This window comes from Anomaloglossus baeobatrachus, chromosome 10, assembly GCF_048569485.1.
Source record: "Anomaloglossus baeobatrachus isolate aAnoBae1 chromosome 10, aAnoBae1.hap1, whole genome shotgun sequence".
Lineage (NCBI taxonomy): Eukaryota > Metazoa > Chordata > Amphibia > Anura > Aromobatidae > Anomaloglossus > Anomaloglossus baeobatrachus.
Window position 1 is genome coordinate 43,001,699 of NC_134362.1, and position 20,583 is coordinate 43,022,281.

The 20,583-nt window shown below is 52.2% G+C and overlaps 1 protein-coding gene across 1 annotated transcript; it reads right to left on the reverse strand.

Annotated features, from left to right (window-relative positions):
- Positions 1-2,381: 2,381 nt before the first annotated feature.
- On the reverse strand, positions 2,382-18,883 carry LOC142254502 (transmembrane emp24 domain-containing protein 10-like). The gene is made up of 5 exons (XM_075325591.1): positions 18,661-18,883; positions 16,428-16,548; positions 16,265-16,338; positions 3,049-3,175; positions 2,382-2,519 (listed from the first exon to the last, which is right to left on the reverse strand). The coding sequence occupies exons 1-5, from the start codon at positions 18,856-18,858 to the stop codon at positions 2,398-2,400; spliced, it is 642 nt and encodes a 213-aa protein (XP_075181706.1). The 5' UTR covers positions 18,859-18,883; the 3' UTR covers positions 2,382-2,397.
- Between the last annotated feature and the right edge of the window lie 1,700 nt (positions 18,884-20,583).

Sequence of the window (20,583 nt, forward strand, 5' to 3'; positions counted from 1 at the left end):
AGAGATGCTGAAGTCACTGACCGCAGAGGATCCCTACATCAATCCCTGGAGACTGGTCTGTTACTGCTTAAGGCTAGTTTCACACTTGCGTTGGGTTGAATCCACTGGGTCCGTTGCTGCGTCGTTTTGACGCATCCGTTATTTTTGTGGTGTCAACGGATGCAACGTTTCCGTTATTTCACAGGAATCCGTTAGCTGATTCCTGTGAAATAACGGACCGTTGCATCCGTTTGGCGTCCGTCTAACGGAATCCGTCAGCTCTGTTTTATTTATTTTTATTTTTTTTCATTCTGGGCATGCTCAGTATAAATTAGCGGAATCCAGCAGCGGATTCCGTTGTTAAGCACTTAGCAACGGAATCCGCTACCATAGGGAACCATTATAAATTTTAACGGAACAAACGGAATCCGTTGGTTGGCGTCATTTTGACACAAGCATTTAACGTTACATTCTGCGTTGCTTCCGCTTGGCGGAAGCAACGGAGCATCGGCCAACGGAAGCAACGCAGGTACTTTTGGCACAATCAGTCATCAATGCAAGTCTATGGGAAACAACGGAATCCGTTAACGGATTCCGCTGTTTCCCAAGACAGCGGATTGCGCAAAAAAAAAAAACAACGCAAGTGTGAAAGTACCCTTATTGAAGGGGTTGTCCACTATTTCACATGATGATTTCACTGATGATGACCTATTGTCAGGCTATGTGCCCACACTGCGGAAAATGCGCGGATTTTGCCGTGGATTTCTCGCGGGAAAGCCTCGGATTTCCCGAAAATCTGCAGCTCAGGCACTTCCCAGCCATTTCTATGGCATTTTGGAAATGCTGTGCCCACGCTGCGGATTTTTCCGGAGCGGATTTCGTGCGGATTTTGATCCGGAAAAATCTGCAACATGTCAATTATTGTTGCGGATTTTCATCCGGATTTTGACTTTAAAATTGGGGGAAAAAAAAAAATCCGCACCAAAACCGCGGTAAATCTGCGGCAAATCCGCACCTTTGAAAAGGTGTGGATTTTGAGGGAAAGCTGTGGATTTTGATGCAGAAAAATCCGCAGCTACATTCTCCCGTGGACACATAGCCTTAGACCAAGTTCACACTTTCAGCTTTTGGTAAATTTTTTACCGCAGTATTTGTAGCCAAAACCAGGAGTGGAACAATCAGAGGAAAAGTATAATCGAAACCCGGGCCCCGATTCTGTATTTATCACCCACTCCTGGTTTTAGCTACAAATACTGATCAAATACTCAATGTGTGAACACGGCCTTAGGATGGGTCATCAATATCAGTTCCATGGGTGTTTGATACTTGGCAATTCCCAGCGATCAGCTCAGGTTGGATTTAGATGGTGCACAGAGGCAAAACATCACAGATCATTCTGTACATTGTTTAGTAGCTGCTCCCATTTACTTCAATGAGCTTAGCTGCAGTACCTGGGAGTGGCCACTAAACAGTACACGGCGCTGTGCTGTTTTGGATCCATACACTTATCACTTTAATTCGAGGGGATATTGGATAATTACCATTATAAAATCAATGCTTTGTATTGATTAAAGGGGTTGTTCAGTTTTACTAAATATATTAAAAAAAAACTAGGTTAAAATAGTAAAAACAAAACAACACAACAATGCATTAGGCTGTGCCTGCGTAGCGTTTTTTTATGGGCACAAAAAAAGCATGTTTTGGCAGGAAAAAAAAAGCTGTCAAATTTATTTTTTTTTGTCATGGCAATCGTGGGGGTTCAGGCGCTGGAAGAGGAATCTCTTACCTCTCCCTGGTGATTGGGTTCCTGTAATGCAATGACAAGGTGTTGACTGATGCCCCATGTTAACCCTGGGTCATCACAATGACAACCCCAGGTTACTGAGGTACGGATCGCCTCACAGACCAAGGCAGCTAAGTCAGTGGAGTTCCCTCTAGCAAGGTCCTGCGGTAAAGACCGCAAGGCCTAGGTGAAGGGAACCCCGATGACGTCACAAATTGAATAGAGTTCATGCTATGGTGGATGGGGAAGCAGAACGGACCCATAGATTTGCACTACTTAAGTGCAGCTGCAGAGGCATTTAAGTAATTTTTAAACAGCAGCGATCAGACCTAACTCCAATTGCTGCTGTTAGAAGAAGGTGTCTGCTGTATATAGCACAGCCGGCGCCTGCCCATAGACTAAACACCTGACATCAGCTGTACCAGAGACTTTAGGAAGGAATTAAGGTGTGTAAATTACAGAAATTTTATTATTACCTTTCTTGCTATTGTTTTATGTAGCATGGTTACACTTGTAACATTCAAATAAATATAAGAAATTGACATATTTATAAACACTCACTCCTTATCTCCACCATGCTTTACACACATATTATAATAGAAAAACTCAGACACGAATAAACTGTTTAAATATATTTATTCTATAAGTTTCTTAGCCTTAAAAAACCTCCGCAGGTAGACGACCTGCCACGTGGCGAGAGCGACGAGACAAAACATGGAGAATGCGCTGAAGTAGAGGACACGCAAACTGGTCGACTCTGGGAAGAAAAGAGCAAAAAGTTAGAAAAAGGATCACGGAGGGGGGAAAAACCCCAATAATTGTGACACTTCCTTATGTATCTGTCCTTGGAAATGATATCACACCACTGACACTTTCTGGACGTTGCCTTCCTCTCACTGTGCCTGCAGCGAGCATCTGGGACACCCGCCGCACCACTTGCAGCATCGCCCTACTCCAATACCGCTGCCGTCCAATCCCAGTAAGATACCACTGGATTGTAAGACTGACCCCAATTTTTTTTTTACCTTTTCTTTCCTCTAAATTTAGGGTGCATCTTATAAACTGAAAAAAAAACCTGTACGCTTTTTTGCAAAATCACCACACCTGGAATTTACTATTTTCCAGTATATTATATGGTGAAATGAATAGTGTTGTTCAAAAGTACAACTCACATGGCTATACTGCCGGAAAAATAAAAAAAAAGTTATGGCTCTTGGAAAAAGGGGAGGCAAAAAAACAAACAGAAGGTCGCCGGCTGAGGAAGGTTAAGTCTTCGCATTTCTCACCATTTGTGTCCCTCATTTCTTCTTCTCTTTTCTTCATGTAAGAAAAGTCTTTAACGATGGAGTCGGACAGGTCCTCCAGACGCCTCAGCTCCACCTCCAGGGGCTTCAGCTTCTCTGCTTTTGCCAACTGAGGAAAGAAAGACCCCGCCATGAAGCTTCATGTATGACCTCCTCCAGCAGCACAGATCTCATTTTTTGTCCATTACAAATTTGGCACTTTTTGCCTCCTATCCTCTAAGTGTTGCACTGTCTATCATTGGCTGCTGAGTCAACTGAGAATGTGTCAGCGAGCTCACTATGACGATTAACGGAGCGACTGATTCTTTATGGCACAATTTGCCTCATAGCTTTCTGTGTTATACTGTATTATTGGCAGCAGAAGGAGCTAACTGATCATCCATCAGTGAGCTCTCTATGACGATCTGACAGGGAGTGATTCTTTATGGCACAATTTGCCTCATAGCCTTCTGTATTGTACTGTATTATTTGCAGCAGAAGGAGCTAACTGATCATCCATCAGTGAGCTTGCAGTGACAATTAGACAGAGGGCAAGTGATTCTTTTTGGCACTGTTTGTCTCCTATTGCATTCTGTGTTGTACTGTATTATTGCCAGAAGGAGCTAACTGATAATCGATCAGTGAGCTCTATAAAATCTTTAATAAAAACATTTTGGTTAAAAAAAAATAAATAAAAATCAGTGAGCTCGCTATGACGACCTGATTAGGAGTGAATGATTCTTTTCTCTGTCTTATTCTGCGCTCCTCTGTTGAATTTATAAAACACAGACAACATTAAAAGTGGAATCTGCAGGAAAACAAAATCTATAAAACCCAAACAGTGCAAAAAAGAAAATTTTGTTACTTACCGTAAATGCTTTTTCTTATAGTTCCGTATTGGGAGACCCAGACCATGGGTGTTTAGCTTCTGCCTCCGGAGGACACACAAAGTACTACACTTAAAAGTGTAGCTCCTCCCTCTGAGCTTATACACCCCCTGGTAGCCAGTCCTAGCCAGTTTAGTGCAAAAGCTGAAGGAGAATAGCCACCCACAAGTAGAACCGAGTAAGAACCGGAACAACCGGAGACTCTGTCCACGACAACAGCCGGTGATAACACATGGAATAAGAAAATTGCCAACAGGCAACAGGGAGGGTGCTGGGTCTCCCAATACGGAACTATAAGAAAAATAATTTACGGTAAGTAACAAAGAAGGGAATTTTGTTTACTTACCGTAAATTCCTTTTCTTCTAGCTCCAATTGGGAGACCCAGACAATTGGGTGTATAGCTATTGCCTCTGGAGGCCACACAAAGTATTACACTTAAAAGTGTAAGGCCCCTCCCCTTCTGGCTATACACCCCCAGTGGGATCACTGGCTCACCAGTTTTAGTGCCAAAGCAAGAAGGAGGAAAGCCAATAACTGGTTTAAAGACCAATTCAATCCGAGGAAACATCGGAGAACTGAACCATACCACATGAACAACATGTGTACCCGAAAAAACAGAAAAACCCCGAGAAAACAGGGCGGGTGCTGGGTCTCCCAATTGGAGCTAGAAGAAAAGGAATTTACGGTAAGTAAACAAAATTCCCTTCTTCTTTGTCGCTCCATTGGGAGACCCAGACAATTGGGATGTCCAAAAGCAATCCCTGGGTGGGTAAAAGAATACCTCATGATAGGGCCGTCAAACGGCCCTCTCCTACAGGTGGCCAACCGCCGCCTGAATGACTTATCTACCTAGGCTGGCGTCTGCCGAAGCGTAGGTATGCATCTGATAATGCTTGGTAAAAGTAAGTAGACTCGACCAGGTGGGTGCCTGACACACCTGCTGAGCCGTAGCCTGGTGCCGTAATGCCCAGGATGCACCCACGGCTCTGGTAGAATGGGCCTTCGGCCTTGAGAGAACCAGAAGCCCAGTAGAACTGTAGGTTTCAAGAATTGGTTCCTCGAGCCCCCGAGCAAGGGTGGATCTGGAAGCTTGCGACTGTTTACGCCGACCAGCGACAAGGACAAAGAGTGCATCCGGGTGGCGCAGGAGCGCCATGCGGGAAGTAGAACCTGAGTGCTCTCACCAGAACCAACAGATGCAAATCTTTCTGAAATTGATGGACTGGACGAGGACACAAAGAAGGTGAGGTGATATCCTGATTGATATGAAAATGGGATACCACCTTAGGGAGAAATTCCGGAACCGGACGCAGAACTACCCTGTCCTGGTGAAGGACCAGGAAGGGAGTTTGTATGAGAGCGTTGCTAGCTCGGAAACTCTCCTAAGAGACGAGACCGTTACTAGAAGGCCACTTCCCGTGAAAAACGGGAAGGGAGACATCCTTCAAAGGCTCGAAAGGCGGCATCTGGAGAGCAATTAGAACCTTGTTCAGATCTCAGGGCTCTAACGGCCGCTTGTACGGAGTGCTGAGAAGACAAACTCCCCGTAGGAACGTGCGTACCTGAGGAAGTCGTCGTTTCTGAAAAAATACAGATAGCGCTGAGACTTGTCCCTAAAGGGAACTGAGCGACAACCCATTTTCCTACCTAGATTGCAGGAAGGAAGGAAACATAGACGATGCAACCGGCCAGGGAGAAACACCCTGCGCCGAGCACCGAGATAAGAACATCTTCCACGTCCTGTGGTCAATCTTGGCGGACGTTGGTATGCTAGCCTGTCTCATGGTGGCAACCACGTCCTGAGGTAATCCTGACGACACTAGGTTCCAGGACTCAATGCCACACCATCCGGTTGAGGGCCGTAGAATCCAAATGGAAGAATGGCCCTTGAGACAGCCAGTCTGATTGGTCTGGTAGTGCCCCCGGTTAGCCTACCGTGAGGCACCACAGAACCGAGTACCACAACATCCTCGGCCAATTTGTAGCGACGAGGATGGCGCGGCCGCAGTCGGTCTTGATCTAGCGCAGTACTCTGGGCAACAATGCCAGAGGTGGCACCTAAGGTAGCTGGAACTGCGACCAATGCTGAACTAAGGCGTTTGCCGCCAGCTCGATGATTGTGAAACCGTGCCATGAAGCTGGCACATTGTTGTTGTGCCGTGACGCCATTAGATCGACGTCCGGCCTCTGTCAGCGGCGCCAGATCTCCTGAAACCCGTCCGGGTGAGGAGACCATACTCTTTCGGCCACACCTCAGCGACTTAGGAAGTCAGCTTCCTAGTTTCCACACTTGGGATGTGAATTGTGGATATGGTGGATGCCGTGTCTTCCACCCACATCAGAACCTGCTGGACTTCCTGGAAGGCTTGCCGGTTGCGCGTTCTTCCTTGGTGGTTGATGTATGCCACCGCTGTGGAGCTGTCCGACTGAAGTCGGATATGCTTGCTTTCCAGCCGCTGTTGGAAGGATTGTAGGGCAAGATACACTGCTCTGTGTTCAAGAACATTGATCTGAAGAGTGGACTCTTGCTGAGTCCACGTACCCTGAGCGCTGTAGTGGAGAAAAACTGCTCCCCACCCTGATAGACTCGCGTCTGTCGTAACTATCGCCCAGGACGGGGATAGGAAGGACCTTCTTTTTGACCAAGAGGTGAGAAGAAGCCACCACCGTAGAGATTCCTTGGCCGCCTGAGAAGAACGACGACTCTGTTGAGGGACGTCGACTCCTCGTCCCATTGGCGGAGAATGTCCCATTGTAGTGGACGCAGTAAAACTGCGCGAAAGGAACTGCCTCCATTGCTACCATCTTACGTAGGAAGTGCATGAGGCGTGTCAATGTGTGCGACTGGTTCTTAAAGAAGAGCTTGCAGCCCGTAGTGAATGCTGTTTGTCTAGCGGCAGCTTCACTATCGCTGAGAGAGTAAGAAACTCTATGCCTAGATATGTTATCGATAGGGTCGGGGTCGGATCTGACTTTAAAAAGTTGATGATCCACCCAAAACTCTAGAGAGTCTCCAGCGCAACGTTCGGGCAGTGTTGGCATGTTTCCTAAGAGAGTGCCTTGACAAGTAGATCGTCTAAATACGGGACCACAGAGTGACCCTGAGAGTGCAGGACTGTGACTACTGCTGCCCTGACCTTGGCGAAGACCAGTTGGACTGTCGCTAGCCGGAAGGTAGAGCTACGAACAGAGGGTGTTCGTCTCCTATAACGAAGCGTAGAAACGCTAGTGCTCTGGATCAATCGGCACGTGTGGATAAGTATCCTTGATGCCTAATGATGCTAGGAAATATCCTTGGGACCTTGAGGCGATGACATGGCGGAGGGATTCCATCCGGAACCGCCTGGTGTCCACGAGCTTGCTGAGCATTTTTAGATCCAGAACGGGACGGAACGGCCCGTTGTTATAGGTACCGCAAAGAATTTGGGGTAAAAACCGTGACCTTGTCCCTGAAGAGGAACGGGGGTCATCACTCTTTCTGCCTATAGAGTGCACCCTGTTTGCAGAAGAGCAGCGGCCCGGCCGGGAGGTGGAGAAATTCTGAAGAATCGAGTTGGAGGACGAGAAGTGAGCTCTATCCTGTACCCGTGAGACAGAATGTCTCACACTCAATGGTCATTGACCTATGGCAGCTAAATATCGCCAAGGCGGGAGAGCCTGCTACCGACCGAGGCCGCAAGTCATGAGGAAGCCGCCTTGGAAGCGGGTTTTCCGACTGTCGCTTTTTTGGGGCGAGACTGAGCCCGCTAAGAATCTTAGCTCCTCTGATCCTTTTGAGTCCACCTTGGACGAGGAAAAATGGGACCTGCCCGAGCCTCGAAAAAGCCGAAAACCCCGACTGCCTCTTGCTCTTTGGGGTTTGTTGTGTCCGGGCTGAGGAAAGGATGACTCCTTACCCCTGGACTGTTTGATGGTTACATCCAACGCTCACCAAACAGTCGGTCAGCAGAAAAAGGCAACTGGTTAGGCAACCTTTTTTGGAAGCAGAATCTGCCTTCCATTCACTTAACGAGCAGACCAGGCTCTGCTTAAAAACACGGAGTAGCGGAGGCTACCGCCGCACGGTTCGCAGAGTCCAGGACAACCTGAATCGCGTAAGAAACAAATGCAGACATTTGAGAGGTTAAGGATGCCACCTGCGGCACAGATGTACGTGTAACCGTGTCAATCTGTGTAAGACAAGCTGAAATAGCTTGGAGTGCCCCAAGGGAGAGAATGCCGGAGCCAACGGTGCGCCGACAGCCTCATAGATGGCTTTCGACCAGAGATCCATCTGTCTGTCAGTGGCATCTTTGAGTTTGCAGTTCCATCTCCCACTGCAACTATGGATCTAGCTACAAGCCTGGAGATTGGAGGATGCCGCTCGGGACATTGGGTCCAGTCCTTGACCAAGTCAGGGGACAGGGATAGCGTGTATCCTAAGCCGTTTGGAGAAGCGCATATCTGGATAAGCGTGGTGTTCCTGGACTGCCTCTCTGAAGGCAGAGTGGTCCAGAAAAATACGTGAAGCTGACCCCTCCACTGGAGGAGTTGTGAGAAATAACCCACATTCTATAGATGGACGCTATAAGATTATTTACTATGGCGTCACAATCAGGTGTATCCAGATTGAGAGCGGTCTCAGGATCAGAATCCTGAGCCGCTACTTCCGCCTCATTACACAGCGAGTCCTTCTGTTAGGACCCTGATGAAACCGAGGCCGCTCATAGCGAGCCCACTTAGGCTGTCTGGGACTGACGTCCGTGCAGAGCCGTGACTCTGGGATGCGTGTGACATTCCCGGAGCTGTTAGTTATTCACACTGAGGGGGGCCATGGATCAATGATTCAACAGTGCCCATATTGTGAGAGACATGTCCGGACTGCTAGGCTTCTAGTATCATAGCCATAGTCTCAGAAAAACTGTCAGTAAATACTGCAGACACCGTCCTCATCCCCTGGCCATTAGTGCATACAATGGGAGTCTATGTACCTGCCGGCCGTATAGCCGTACATGCTGTACCAGCTGTATAGAAAAACATGTGGTTCTGCACCTTTGTTTTACACAGAGAATATGCTGATAACTCCTCCGCATAATCCAGGAGGGTATATACAACGTGCGACCAAACAGTGCAATGTATCTAGTACAAGCATATCTATAAGTGCACTTCTGCACTAGTGGGGTTAGCACCACAGGTGCTGCTTAACGCCTGTTACAGCGATTGTGTGACTATCAGAATGCCAGGGTCTTCCACACTTGTCTCTGTATCGTACAGAAACTGACACTAATGGCTGCCGGTGTCCTTGTAGAGAAGGAAGCCGTGGGCGTGCCTGAGAAAGTGCGGGAATCCGGATTCACAGTGCACACAGTGAGAGGGGTGGAGTATGCAAAACATACTCCAGCTCTCAGCTCTGCTCTATGCAGCGTCACGCCCCTACCCTGACTGTCAGGGCTGTGGGCGGTAACGAAGGGAGACTAGGCCCAGAAGCCGGGGACTCGAGTTAACAGCGCGGCCGCCGTAAAAGCGCGGGCCGCGCTGAAGTCCCCGGCGCACCACAAGTGCCAGCCGCGCCGCAGTCCCAGCGGCCGGCGCGACCGCCCTAGACGAGTTATCAGCGCGGCCGCCGTAAAAGCGCGGGCCGCGCTGAAGTCCCCGGCGCACTACAAGTGCCAGCCGCGCCGCTGTTCCAGCGGCCGGCGCCCCCGAGTCCTAGACGTGGGCAGCGTCCCGCCCCTCTCCTGACTGGCAGGTCTGGGGGCGGGAACGAACGGGAGCAGGCCGCAAAAGCCGGGGACTGTAGTTATCAGCGCGGCCGCCGTAAAAGCGCAGGCCGCGCTGAAGTCCCCGGCGCACTACAAGTGCCAGCCGTGCCGCAGTCCCAGCGGCCGGCGCGGCCGAGTCCCATAAGTGTGCCTGCTTCAGCTAAGCTGAATGAGGCTATGGCACAGGCGCCGCAGCGCTGATGTCCCCCGGCGCACTACAACACCCAGCATGCTGCGGTGTGAGCGCCAAATGCACGGGGACACAGAGTACCTTGAGGAAGCAGGGCCATGTCCCTGATGTACTCCGCTCCATCCAGCATCTTCTCCAGGGGCTGTAGATGGAGCACGGTCTCAGTGCCTGGAGACCGGTAAATCCCACTTCACCCAGAGCCCTGTAAAAAGGGATGGGGAAGGAATCAGCATGTGGGCTCCTGCCGCCGTACCCGCAATGGGTACCTCAACCTTACAAACACCTCCGACATACAGTGGGGTGAGAAGGGAGCATGCTGGGGACACTATATGTGTCCTCTTTTCTTCCATCCGACATAGTCAGCAGCTGCTGCTGACTAAAAAGTGGAGCTATGCGTGGATGTGTTGCCTCCTTCGCACAAAGCACAAAACTGGTGAGCCAGTGATCCCACTGGGGGTGTATAGCCAGAAGGGGAGGGGCCTTACACTTTTAAGTGTAATACTTTGTGTGGCCTCCAGAGGCAATAGCTATACACCCAATTGTCTGGGTCTCCCAATGGAGCGACAAAGAAATTCTCTTTTTCTTTATCGTTCCTTTGGGAGACCCAGACCATGGGACGTTCCAAAGCTGTCCCTGGGTGGGAATAAACAGAAAAGACTAAGAAGTAGGCGGAGCCTAACTTCACAAGTGGGCGACAGCCACCTGAAGGATGCGTCTGCCCAAGCTCGCATCTGCCGAAGCATGAGCATGCACTTGGTAGTGCTTCGAGAAGGTATGCAGGCTAGTCCAAGTGGCAGCCTGACAGACTTGTTGAGCCGTAGCCTGGTGCCTAAAAGCCCAAGAGGCACCGACAGCTCTGGTCGAGTGTGCTTTGATCCCAGGCGGGGGAGGCACCTGAGTACTCAGGTAGGCGTCCGAAATGGTCGATCTAATCCAACGGGCCAAGGTCGGCTTAGAAGCAGGGAGACCCTTGTGCCGCCCTGTGGTTAGCACAAAAAGAGAGGTGCACCGCCTAAGCACAGCGTTGCGAGACACATAAATCCGGAGAGCACGCACCAGATCTAGAGTATGCAGCGCTTTCTCAAAGCGATGAACAGGAGCCGGACAGAAGGAAGGCAAGGAAATATCCTGGTTAAGGTGGAAGGGAGAGACCACCTTAGGGAGAAAGTCCGGAGACGGACGGAGAACCACCTTGTCTTGGTGAAAAACCAAAAAAGGTGACTCCGAGGAGAGCGCAGCCAAAACAGAGACTCTCCTGAGAGAAGTTATGGCAACTAGAAAGGCCACCTTTTGAGAAAGACGATACAAAGAAACCTCCCTAAGGGGCTCGAAAGGGGGTTTATGCAATATCGTGAGGACCAAGTTAAGGTCCCAGGGATCCAAGGGCCGCCGGTAAGGCGGAATGATGTGAGACGCACCTTGCATGAAGGTGCGGACCTGAGCCAGCCGTGCGAGACGCCGCTGGAACAGCACTGACAGAGCCGAGACTTATCCCTTGAGAGAGTTGAGGGACAGTCCTAGCTGCAGACCGGACTGTAGAAAAGACAGAAGGGTCGGCAAGGAGAATGGCCAAGGAGAATGGCCGGAAGAGCGACACCAGGACAGGAAAATTTTCCAAGTCCTGTGATAGATCTTGACGGAGGAAGACTTACGGGCCCGAGTCATAGTGGAGATGACTTCAGGAGGAATACCAGAAGCCGTCAAAATCCAGGACTCAAGAGCCACGCCGTCAATTTGAGTGCCGCAGAATTCGGGCGGAAAAACGGACCTTGCGAGAGCAGGTCTGGACGGTCCGGAAGATGCCACGGCATCTCCACGGACAGTTGGAGCAGGTCCGGATACCAAGCTCGCCTGGGCCAGTCCGGTGCAATGAGGATGACTCGACGGCCCTCCATTCTGATCTTGCGCAGGACTCTGGGCAAGAGAGCTAGAGGGGGAAACACGTAGGACAGACGAAACTGGGACCAGTCTTGAACCAGAGCGTCCGCGGCGAAGGCCTGAGGATCGTGGGAGCGAGCCACGTAAACCGGAACCTTGTTGTTGTGATGGGATGCCATTAGGTCCACGTCCGGAGTGCCCCACTTGCGGCAGATTGACTGAAACACTGCCGGGTGCAGGGACCACTCGCCACCGTCCACGGATTGACGGCTGAGATAATCTTCCTCCCAGTTTTCTACGCCAGGGATGTGGACTGCGGATATGGTGGACTTGGAGTCCTCCGCCCATTGGAGGATGCGTTGTACCTCCATCATTGCCAGGCGGCTGCGTGTCCCGCCTTGGTGATTGATGTAGGCAACCGCTGTCGCGTTGTCTGACTGGACTCGAATGTGCCTGCCTGCCAACAGGTGGTGAAAGGCTAGGAGAGCTAGAAGCACAGCTCTGGTTTCCAGCACATTGATTGAAAGGGCTGACTCGGACGGAGTCAAAGTGCCCTGAGCTCTGTGGTGGAGATGTACCGCTCCCCAGCCGGATAGACTGGCATCCGTGGTGAGAATCACCCAGGACGGAGTCAGGAAGGAGCGCCCTTGGGACAGGGAGAGGGGTCGAAGCCACCACTGAAGAGAGCTCCTGGTCCGTGGCGACAGAGCCACTAACCTCTGTAAGGAGGAAGGCCGCTTGTCCCAACAGCGGAGAATGTCCAGCTGCAGGGGACGCAGATGGAACTGGGCAAAGGGAACCGCCTCCATGGAGGCCACCATTTGACCCAGCACCTGCATCAGGCGCCTGAGGGAATAACAGCGGGGCCTCAGGAGAGAGCGCACCGCTAGCCGGAGAGACTGCTGTTTGATTAAGGGCAACTTCACAAGTGCCGGCAAAGTCTCGAACTGCATCCCCAGGTACGTGAGCCTCTGGGTCGGGGTCAGAGTGGATTTGGGAAGATTGACAATCCACCAGAATTGGGCTAGGGTGGCGAGAGTGAGCGAAACACTCCGCTGACAGTCTGCGCTGGATGTACCCTTGACCAGAAGGTCGTCCAGATAAGGAAGCACTGCTGATCCCTGGAGGTGCAGGACCGCAATCACTGCCGCCATGACCTTGGTGAATACCCGAGGGGCCGTGGCTAAGCCGAAGGGGAGAGCCACGAATTGGAAATGATCCTCTCCTATCGCAAAACGTAACCAACGCTGGTGTGAAACTGCGATTGGCACATGGAGATAGGCATCTCTGATGTCGATGGACGCCAGGAACTCCCCTTGGGTCATAGAGGCAATGACTGATCGCAGAGACTCCATGCGAAAATGCCGCACCTGGACATGCTTGTTGAGAAGCTTGAGATCCAGGATGGGCCGGAAGGTACCGTCCTTTTTTGGAACTAGGAAGAGATTTGAGTAAAAACCTCTGAACCGTTCCTGAGCGGGAATTGGGACAATCACTCCGTTTGCCTGCAAGGACGCCACGGCCTGCGAGAAGGCGGCGGCCTTGGAGCAAGGGGGAGTTGAGAGAAAAAAATCTGTTTGGAGGGCTGGAAGAGAATTCTATCCTGTAGCCGTGAGATATGATGTCTCTCACCCACTGATCGGAGACCTGCTTTAACCAAGCGTCGCCAAAGTGGGAGAGCCTGCCACCGACTAAGGACGTCGCCGGAGCGGGCAGAGAGTCATGAGGAAGCTGCCTTAGTGGCAGAACCTCCTGCGGTCTTCTGTGGACGCGCTTTTGGGCGCCAGTTGGATTTCTGATCCTTGGCTGAGTTAGCGGACGAGGCGGAAGGCTTAGAGGATGACCAGTTGGAGGAACGAAAGGAACGAAACCTCGATTGATTCCTACCCTGGGCGGGTTTCCTGGTCTTGGTTTGTGGCATGGAAGTACTCTTCCCGCCAGTAGCTTCTTTAATGATTTCATCCAGCTGTTCACCAAACAGCCGTGAACCAGCAAAAGGGAGCCCAGCAAGAAACTTCTTGGAAGAAGCATCTGCCTTCCACTCTCGAAGCCACAAAATCCTGAGGATAACAAGAGAATTAGCTGAAGCCACCGCAGTGCGGTGAGCAGCCTCTAGCATGGCAGACATGGCATCAGATTCCTATAGAATGTAAGCCCGCAAGGGTAGGGCCCTCTTCCCTCTGTGCTAGTCTGTCTATTGTAACTTGTATATGTGTTCTGTATGTAACCCCCTTGTCATGTACAGCACCATGGAATCAATGGTGCTCTATAAATAAATAATAATAAGATGAAAAAGCTGAAGCCTGAGCAGTTAAGGTAACCATCTCAGGCATAGATTCCTTGGTGAGGGAATGCATCTCCTCCAGAGAAGCAGAGATGGCTTTGAGAGCCCACACTGCTGCAAAAGTCGGGGAAAACGCGGCCCCCGCAACTTCATACACAGATTTGGACAGAAGGTCAATCTGACGGTCAGTGGAATCCTTAAGTGAGGTGCAGTCAGCCACCGACACAACGGTCCGGGCTGATAGAATAGACACCGGAGGGTCTACCTTTGGGGAGTGAGACCACTCCTTGACCACCTCAGGTGGAAATGGAAACCGGTCATCAGAACCACGCTTTGGAAAGCGTTTGTCAGGGCAGGCCCTGGGTTTGGTCACAGCGGTCTGAAAACTGGAGTGGTTAAAGAACACACTCTTCACTCTCTTAGGCGAGGTAAACTGGTGTTTTTCTGCCAAAGAGAGTTGCTCCTCTGATACTGGCGGATTGAGATACAGTACAGAATTAATAGAAGCAATCAAATCACTAAGATCTGAGTCACCCTCGGAAAGATCGATGGGATACATAGCCTCCGAGCCGCCAGTGAGGGCATCCTCCTCATCTTGAGAGTCAGCTCTTGAGACAGACCCGTGGGATGGGGAGGGGGGGGAAACCCTGCGCCTTCTCTTAGAAGGACGGTGTCTGGGATCAGATGATGAATCCTCCATGAGCTCCGATGGACGGAGGTCAGAGGATAGGAGTCCTCTGTCAAGAGTATTAGAGGCACCCTGTGAGGGGGGCTGATGCATATTCATCAAAGTCCTGGACAAAAGTCCCATGGACTCAGCAAATGACTGGGATATGGACCTAGAAAAAGACTCTACCCAGGCCGGGGGTTCAATCACAGGTGCAGCAGCAGCCTGAGAGACCACTGGGGGTGAGACTCCAGGGCTGTGGCACCGCCAAGTTAGAGCAACCATCACAGTGTGGATAAATGCTGGGCTCAGGCAGCAGGAGCTTACATGCAGTGCATGCAGAATAAAGCTTTGGAGCCTTGCTCCTTGTGTGAGACATGCTGCTGGAGTGGGGGCTTTGCAGAGAATGAACCCCAGGGAGAATATACAGAGGTCCACAACCGGAGACCGGCTGTGGCTTACCAGACCGCTGAGCGCGGTGTTGTGTGCCCTCCAGATCCCGAAGCCCGGTCCCCCAGTGCGCAGCACCTCAGCAGAGATGCAGAATGCAGGATGTCCCAGAGCAGAGTGAACTCTGCCTGAAAAATGGCCACCGGAGCGAAGAGAGGAGGCGGGACTAGGGGCGTTCCTATAAAAGAGCGGGAACTGGAGGGCTATAGAGACCTGCAGGGAAGGAGGGACGCTCCAGCAGTGGGGAGTGTCCCTCCCCTGTGTAGAACGGCCGCCGGGAGGAGCCGAACCTGTCCCTCTGCATGAATGACATGCGAGGGCAGGAAAATGAAACTAGGCCTCCGGCGAAGCCGGGGCCTAAATTTAAGCGGCGAGGCCGACAAGCAGGCACCATCAGCGCGGTTCTCAGGCAAAAGCTAGAGAACCCGCCGGAAAAGTTTAAACAATCACATACAGCATACTCTCCCCTTACAATAAAGAACCGGGACCCCCAACATAAACGTCTCAGGTACTTAGCTGCTGAGACGCAGGGCCATGTCCCTGGGGATGAGTGCTCCGGTCCAACAGAATCCTCAAGGGGCTGTGGATGGAGACCGTGCTGGCTCCCACTTCAAGCCAGAGCCCAGAAGGGATGGTGAAGGAGCGCGGCCTGTAAGGCTGCAGCCTTGTAAATCAACCTTAACAACACCGCCGACACAGTGGGGTGAGAAGGGACATGCCGGGAGTCCAGACATGGACCCGCTTTTCTTCAAACTCTTTCCAAAAGTCAAACAATCAGATGAGAATGCATGTGTGGATGTATGCCTCCTGACACAAAGCGATAAACTGGCTAGGACTGGCTACCAGGGGGTGTATAAGCTCAGAGGGAGGAGCTACACTTTTAAGTGTAGTACTTTGTGTGTCCTCCGGAGGCAGAAGCTATACACCCAATTGTCTGGGTCTCCCAAAGGAACGATAAAGAAATATTTATGGAAACTCAATTCCAAAAATTTAATTTTAGCCCCAAATACTTGCATTTACATAAACAAACAAAAAAAACATTCCCAAAAGGTGGATAATCCCTCGAAGTTTGATATTCTGTGCACTGGAGATGAACGTGGGAACGCTCGGCAGATACTTACGTCCTCGTAATTCTTCGCTTCCACGCCATGTTTAACGTTGAGGATAATCAGCTGATCTGGAGATCGTGACGGATCTGCGGGAGAAAAATAAAAAAGGGCGAAAGTGATTAAAATACATCAACAATGAGAGGATAGAGTCCATTCTAATTATCCTAAAACTGACCAGAGGAGGCGCTGTTCTCAAAGCAGACTTCATACACATCATAGTCTTCAGTGGTGAAGGCAAATTTGCCTTTTTTTGCTTCTTCTTTGGAAAATAGAATGTGTCCGACCGAGTCCGTGACCTGCAAGAGGCGCAAAATGCAGCGAAAAGTGAAGAATCTGCCGGAAAGACGCTTTATCCAGAAACAAATAAAGTGATTTAGCTTGTCCAGGCCCCCCCCCGTGGCCAACCGCCAACCTCCTCCCCCCCGTGCCCAACCGCCACCTCCTCTCCACCCCACGTACCCAACCGCCAACCTCCTCCCCCCGTGCCCAACCACCACCTCCTCTTTCCCCCAACCTCCCCCCCACGTGCCCAACCGCCACCTCCCCCCCCCGTGGCCAACCGCCAACCTCCCCCCCCGTGCCCAACCGCCACCTCCCCCCCCACGTGCCCAACCGCCACCTCCCCCCCCACGTGCCCAACCGCCACCTCCCCCCCCACGTGCCCAACCGCCACCTCCCCCCCACGTGCCCAACCGCCACCTCCTCCCCCACGTGCCCAACCGCCAGCTCCTCCCCCCCACGTGCCCAACCGCCACCTCCTCCCCCCCACGTGCCCAACCGCCACCTCCTCCCCCCCCACGTGCCCAACCGCCACCTCCTCCCCCCCCACGTGCCCAACCGCCACCTCCTCCCCCCCCACGTGCCCAACCGCCACCTCCTCCCCGCCCACGTGCCCAACCGCCACCTCCTTCCCTGCCCACGTGCCCAACCGCCACCCCGCCCACGTGCCCAACCACCACCCCGCCCACGTGCCCAACCGCCACCTCCTTCCCCGCCCACGTGCCCAACCGCCACCTCCTCCCCCCCACGTGCCCAACCGCCACCTCCTCCCCCCCACGTGCCCAACCGCCACCTCCTCCCCCCCCACGTGCCCAACCGCCACCTCCTCCCCCCCCACGTGCCCAACCGCCACCTCCTCCCCCCCCACGTGCCCAACCGCCACCTCCTCCCCCCCCACGTGCCCAACCGCCACCTCCTCCCCCCCCCACGTGCCCAACTGCCACCTCCTCCCCGCCCACGTGCCCAACCGCCACCTCCTTCCCTGCCCACGTGCCCAACCGCCACCTCCTTCCCTGCCCACGTGCCCAACCGCCACCCCCCTTCCCTGCCCACGTGCCCAACCGCCACCCCGCCCACGTGCCCAACCACCACCCCGCCCACGTGCCCAACCGCCACCTCCTTCCCCGCCCACGTGCCCAACCGCCACCCCGCCTACGTGCCCAACCGCCGCCCAGCTCACGTGCCCAACTGCCACCCCGCTCACGTGCCCAACCGCCACCCCCGCTCACGTGCCCAACCGCCACCCCATTCATTCCATTTTGGGCTGTTCTTGGCTTTTTCAGGTGCTCAGACCCCCAAAGATCAGAGTCATCACTGGATATCCCCTTTAAGAAACTTGTGCTCCAATTAAAACCAAAATATAGGCAGCCCAAGAAGACTTCCAGCCCAACCCTGGAGAGGCGGCAGCGCCCTGCCTAGAGACTTTGCCACGTTTACATTTCCATCAGCCAGGAAAATGGGGCGACAACTGAGAATCTTAGGACAGGTTCCAAAAAGCAGTGACAACAGAGCGAGAATAGTCATTAAAAAAGGTTCTCCACCTTTAGGACTTTATTTTTTGTTTTTAACTTAAAATTCTTGTTTTTAAGGCCTTCTATGTTGAAGGCTGTAAAATGAGTGAACTGAGGATCTAACAGTGAGCTCATCCTGACAATTTAATTGAAGTGAGTTTGTGGCTCTTATCTATTTTTTTTCTGAGCTCCTCTCAGTTCATTTACTGACCACAAAATGTCCAGGGGAAACAAAGCCTGGAAAAAAAAACAAAATGGTGCAAAATTTTGTAATGAAACCCAAGTGCAAAAATTTCCCCAATTTCAAGTTAACTTGAAAAAAAAAAATAGTTTAATACTTTTTGCATTTGGGTTTCATTACAAAATTTTGCACCATTTCTTTTTCCAGGCTCTTTGTTTCCTCTGCACATTCTGTGGTTGTAAAATAACAGAGGAGGTCAGAAAAAAAAAGCCACAAACTCTCCAAATGTATTGTCAGGGTGAGCTCACTGATAGATCCTCAGTTAGCTCATTTTACAGCCTTGTCACACAGAGACCGCACATACACAGTCTCCAGCGGTGGGGATCCCCTTTATTACTGATAGGTGACTATGGCGCGGTCTGGGACACGTCACTTACTCTCAGGTGTGTGATGGCGCCGGGCAGCTCCGCCACCTCGTACTCCCCAGTCACCAGCACATCTTTATGGATCTCTTCCTTCAGGCATTTCTTGCTGTCTGCAGGGAGATAGAAGGAGATGGCGCCGGTACCGGGTAGCAGCGCGCAGGCGCTGACGAGCAGCAGCAGAACACCGACCATGACTGCGGGAGGCTGCATCCGGGAATAAGGGGGCGGAGCTAGCCACCGAAGACATGGGGGCGTGGCCAGGACAGTAGTAAGCTCCTTCTGAGCCAATAATCGCTGTCAGATGGAGTGGTGAAGGTCACGTGAGTCTACGCCTACTTGTTATTGGCTGAGGTTTGCTGTGAGAGGTGATGTATGAAGACGTGGAGCGGGGGCGGGACAGCAGTGAGGAGCTGATGGGCGTGGCTATAGTAGGTACAATAGAAATCTGGCAAGAAACAGAGCGCATGCGCGCTCAGCAGCGTCTACTGTGCTGTGTTTGGGTGGAGAGGCAATAGGGATATGCAAATAGCCTCTTCAGAGTCAAAGGGAAGGATTTGATCTCTGGCGCCACCTAGTGGAAGGAGCAATCCTAAAAGTTATTATTGATTCATTAATCAGGCTTGTCACATGACTTAGGATAAGAAACCGAACCAGAAACTTTATTTGCAGACACGTGTTTGGTGGTGTTGCCCCTCATCAGTGCAAAGCAATAGATCGGATTTGTCAGGGTGAAAGGCCTCTGAAGGGGGAGTCAAAGGCTGCTTTCACACATCCGGCTTTTGCAATGCGGCACAATCCGGCACTTTGCAGGAAAACCGCAACCGGTTTTTTTTGCTGCCGGTTGCGTTTTTCCTGCATAGACTTTAATTAGTGCCGCATTGTGCCGCAGGGGCTTGCGTTCGGTCCGGCTTTTGCCGCATGCGGCAGATTTAGCCGATGCGGCGGCCGGATGGAACGTTCCCTGGCACGTTTTTTGCTCCGGCAAAAAAAAACCGCATTGCGCCGCATCCGGCCGATGCGGCGCTTTTCCCAATGCATCCCTATGGATGCCGGATGCGGCGCGATGCAGCAAAAACCGCATCCGGCCGCCGCATGCGGTTTTTGCCACTGCGCATGCTCAGTAGCATGCCGCAAGCGGCAAAAACCGGACCGGCCGCATGTAAAAAACTTATGCAAAGGATGCGGTGTTTTCACCGCATCCGTTGCATAGGCTTCACAGCCGGATTGAGCCGCAGAGCTCAAGCCGGATGTGTGAAAGTAGCCTAAAAGGGGGAACGTTTCAAATTCAAAAATAGCTTTATTGACAGGTCCAAGTACATGTTGGCTTTGCCAAAGCAAGTGTTAAAAATGGGGATAGGATTTTGTCCATGGTCAGGTATAGAGGCTCATCCAGGGTGGGGGGGATGGAGGCTCCTCTAGGGTGAGGGGATGGAGGCTCCTCCAGGGTGGGGGGGATGGAGGCTCCTCCAGAGTGGGGGGGATGGAGGCTCCTCCAGAGTGGGGGGGATGGAGGCTCCTCCAGGGGTGGGGGGTATAGAGGCTCCTCCAGGGTGAGGGGATAGAGGCTCCTCCAGGGTGAGGGGGATAGAGGCTCCTCCAGGGTGAGGGGGATAGAGGCTCCTCCAGGGTGAGGGGATGGAGGCTCCTTCAGGGTGGCGGGGGGGATGGAGGCTCCTGCAGGGTGGGGGGGATAGAGGCTCCTCCAGGGTGAGGGGGATAGAGGCTCCTCCAGGGTGAGGGGATGGAGGCTCCTTCAGGGTGGGGGGGGGGATGGAGGCTCCTGCAGGGTGGGGGGATAGAGGTGTGTCGCCCCGGGATAAGGGGTACTCAGATCCGGGCCACGGGGTCACTTCTGTGGGTATCACGGTGGCGTGACCCGGTCTGTGATCCCAGGCTCCACAGTAAGAAGGGGATTAGGTAAGGGAGATTGTCCGT

Excerpts from the sequence above, each read along its gene's own strand:
- LOC142254502 (XM_075325591.1), bottom strand. The coding sequence starts at position 18,858 with ATGCAGCCTCCCGCAGTCATGGTCGGTGTTCTGCTGCTGCTCGTCAGC. Across the intron at positions 16,549-18,660 it reads GCGCCATCACACACCTGAGA|GTCACGGACTCGGTCGGACA; the intron begins GTAAGTGACGTG and ends CGCCTCTTGCAG. Across the intron at positions 16,339-16,427 it reads TGAGAACAGCGCCTCCTCTG|ATCCGTCACGATCTCCAGAT; the intron begins GTCAGTTTTAGG and ends TTTCTCCCGCAG.